The sequence below is a fragment of the Dermacentor albipictus genome, chromosome 5, assembly GCF_038994185.2.
Source record: "Dermacentor albipictus isolate Rhodes 1998 colony chromosome 5, USDA_Dalb.pri_finalv2, whole genome shotgun sequence".
Taxonomy (NCBI): Eukaryota; Metazoa; Arthropoda; class Arachnida; order Ixodida; family Ixodidae; genus Dermacentor; species Dermacentor albipictus.
Genome location: NC_091825.1, coordinates 164683037 through 164684573, shown reverse-complemented (window position 1 = coordinate 164684573; position 1537 = coordinate 164683037). Strand labels below are relative to the sequence as shown.

Here is a 1537-nt window from a genome sequence, read left to right as displayed (position 1 = left end):
CCCCGTAGTGGGTTTGCGCCGTGGTATAGAAAACAAGAAGGCAAGGAAGCAATAAGAATAAGCAAGGAAGAATAGGTGAACGTTTCAGCACGCAATTGTTGGCCAATCCCCCAGTGTGGGTATGAGCCATACCATGAGGCCATCATCGTCATCATCATCACCGACCGACTGGCGTTCGACACGTGCCGGGAGATTGACTAGCGTGTGCGTGCATCAAGCCCTGCTTCTCGAATGCGCGAAGCTACTGCGGCCGCAAACTGCAGCTGGCCGCCCAGAACTGGGAGGACCCGTGAAGATCCGCGCAACCAACAGCAGCGTCTGACCGGCAACCGTGAGGCCACGCACGTCAACCGCATGGCGAGCTCGCAATCTCCTGGCGAAACCGGTGTGCACGGGATCGGGCGAGCGTCTCAAGAAGTCCTCAGCATCATCGTTGCCGTACTGGAGAACCCCAACAGCAGCGCAGAGCATCGCGAGCAGGCGTTGTCTGAGCTCGTGCCCCTCACTAAGGATGGCTCACCAGAGATGTGGGAAAACCACTTCAGGAACATGCTCCGCTGCTTGGTGAAGGAACTGGAGGACCAAGAGGTGCCAGTAAAGGTGGCTGCACTGCGCGCGTTGGCTGAATTGTTGAAGAGGCAGCCGCAAAAGTTCCACAGTTATTCTGAGCTCACCTTGCTCAAGATCTTCACCGCACTCAAGCAACCTGAGAGAGAGGTGAGCCGAGCGGCCGAGCTGTGCGCCCTGGAGGCTGCTGCGGCGCTACCACCCGAGGAGACAGTGCGACACCTGCACGCAGTCACCGGTGAGTCGGACGTGCAAGGCGTCGTCGTCGCTGCGATCAGGGTCATCTCCCGACTGACGGAAGTGCATCCGAAAGCTGTAACTGTCCAGCTTCTACCGCAGACGATGCCACTCTTGAAGAAGGCGTATGACCACAATGCCAGTGCGGTGCGGAAGGCGGCAGTGTTCTGTATGGTGACACTGCATGGCGTGGTCGGCACTGAACTGATGAATCCGCACGTAGCTTCCCTGACGAGATCTAAGATGGCGCTTCTTAATCTCTACATCAAGAGGGCGCAGCGAAACAGCAGCGAAAGTGCAACTGGCTCGTCTTCGACTGCAGCATCTACCAACATTAAACTGTAAAGTGGGCGTGTGGGGGGCGGGTAGGAAACGGCACCTACCAAGTCAACGTGTGCCTATGGGCTGGGCTGCTCGCTTTGCTGCTGCTCTGGCGAAAACAGTGGTCCCGTGCTGAACTTTGCTTGCTGCAGCAACGGAAACATGAACTTTGTTTATTGTGTCGTGTGTTTTTTTTTTTTCTTCGAGCGTGTGACTACAGCCCATTAAGCTGCAAAGTGCATATCTTCAGGTTTCCATTTCAATTGCTACGAGGGGGGGGGGGGGGGGGGGGCAGTGCTCCACTTTTATGTGAACAAGTTGGTGACTTTCATGGGCTACCCTTGTGTTATTTTCTGGGGTATTAAAATTTGTAAATGTGTGTAAATGCCTATCAATGTCGCATTATTTTCGC

At 55.0% G+C, this 1537-nt stretch overlaps 1 protein-coding gene across 1 annotated transcript; it reads left to right on the top strand.

Moving 5' to 3' along the window:
* The first annotated feature begins 231 nt into the window (after positions 1-231).
* On the top strand, positions 232-1149 carry LOC135917553 (CLIP-associating protein 2-like). The gene has a single exon (XM_065451117.1). The coding sequence runs from the start codon at positions 232-234 to the stop codon at positions 1147-1149; it is 918 nt and encodes a 305-aa protein (XP_065307189.1).
* Positions 1150-1537: the final 388 nt, after the last annotated feature.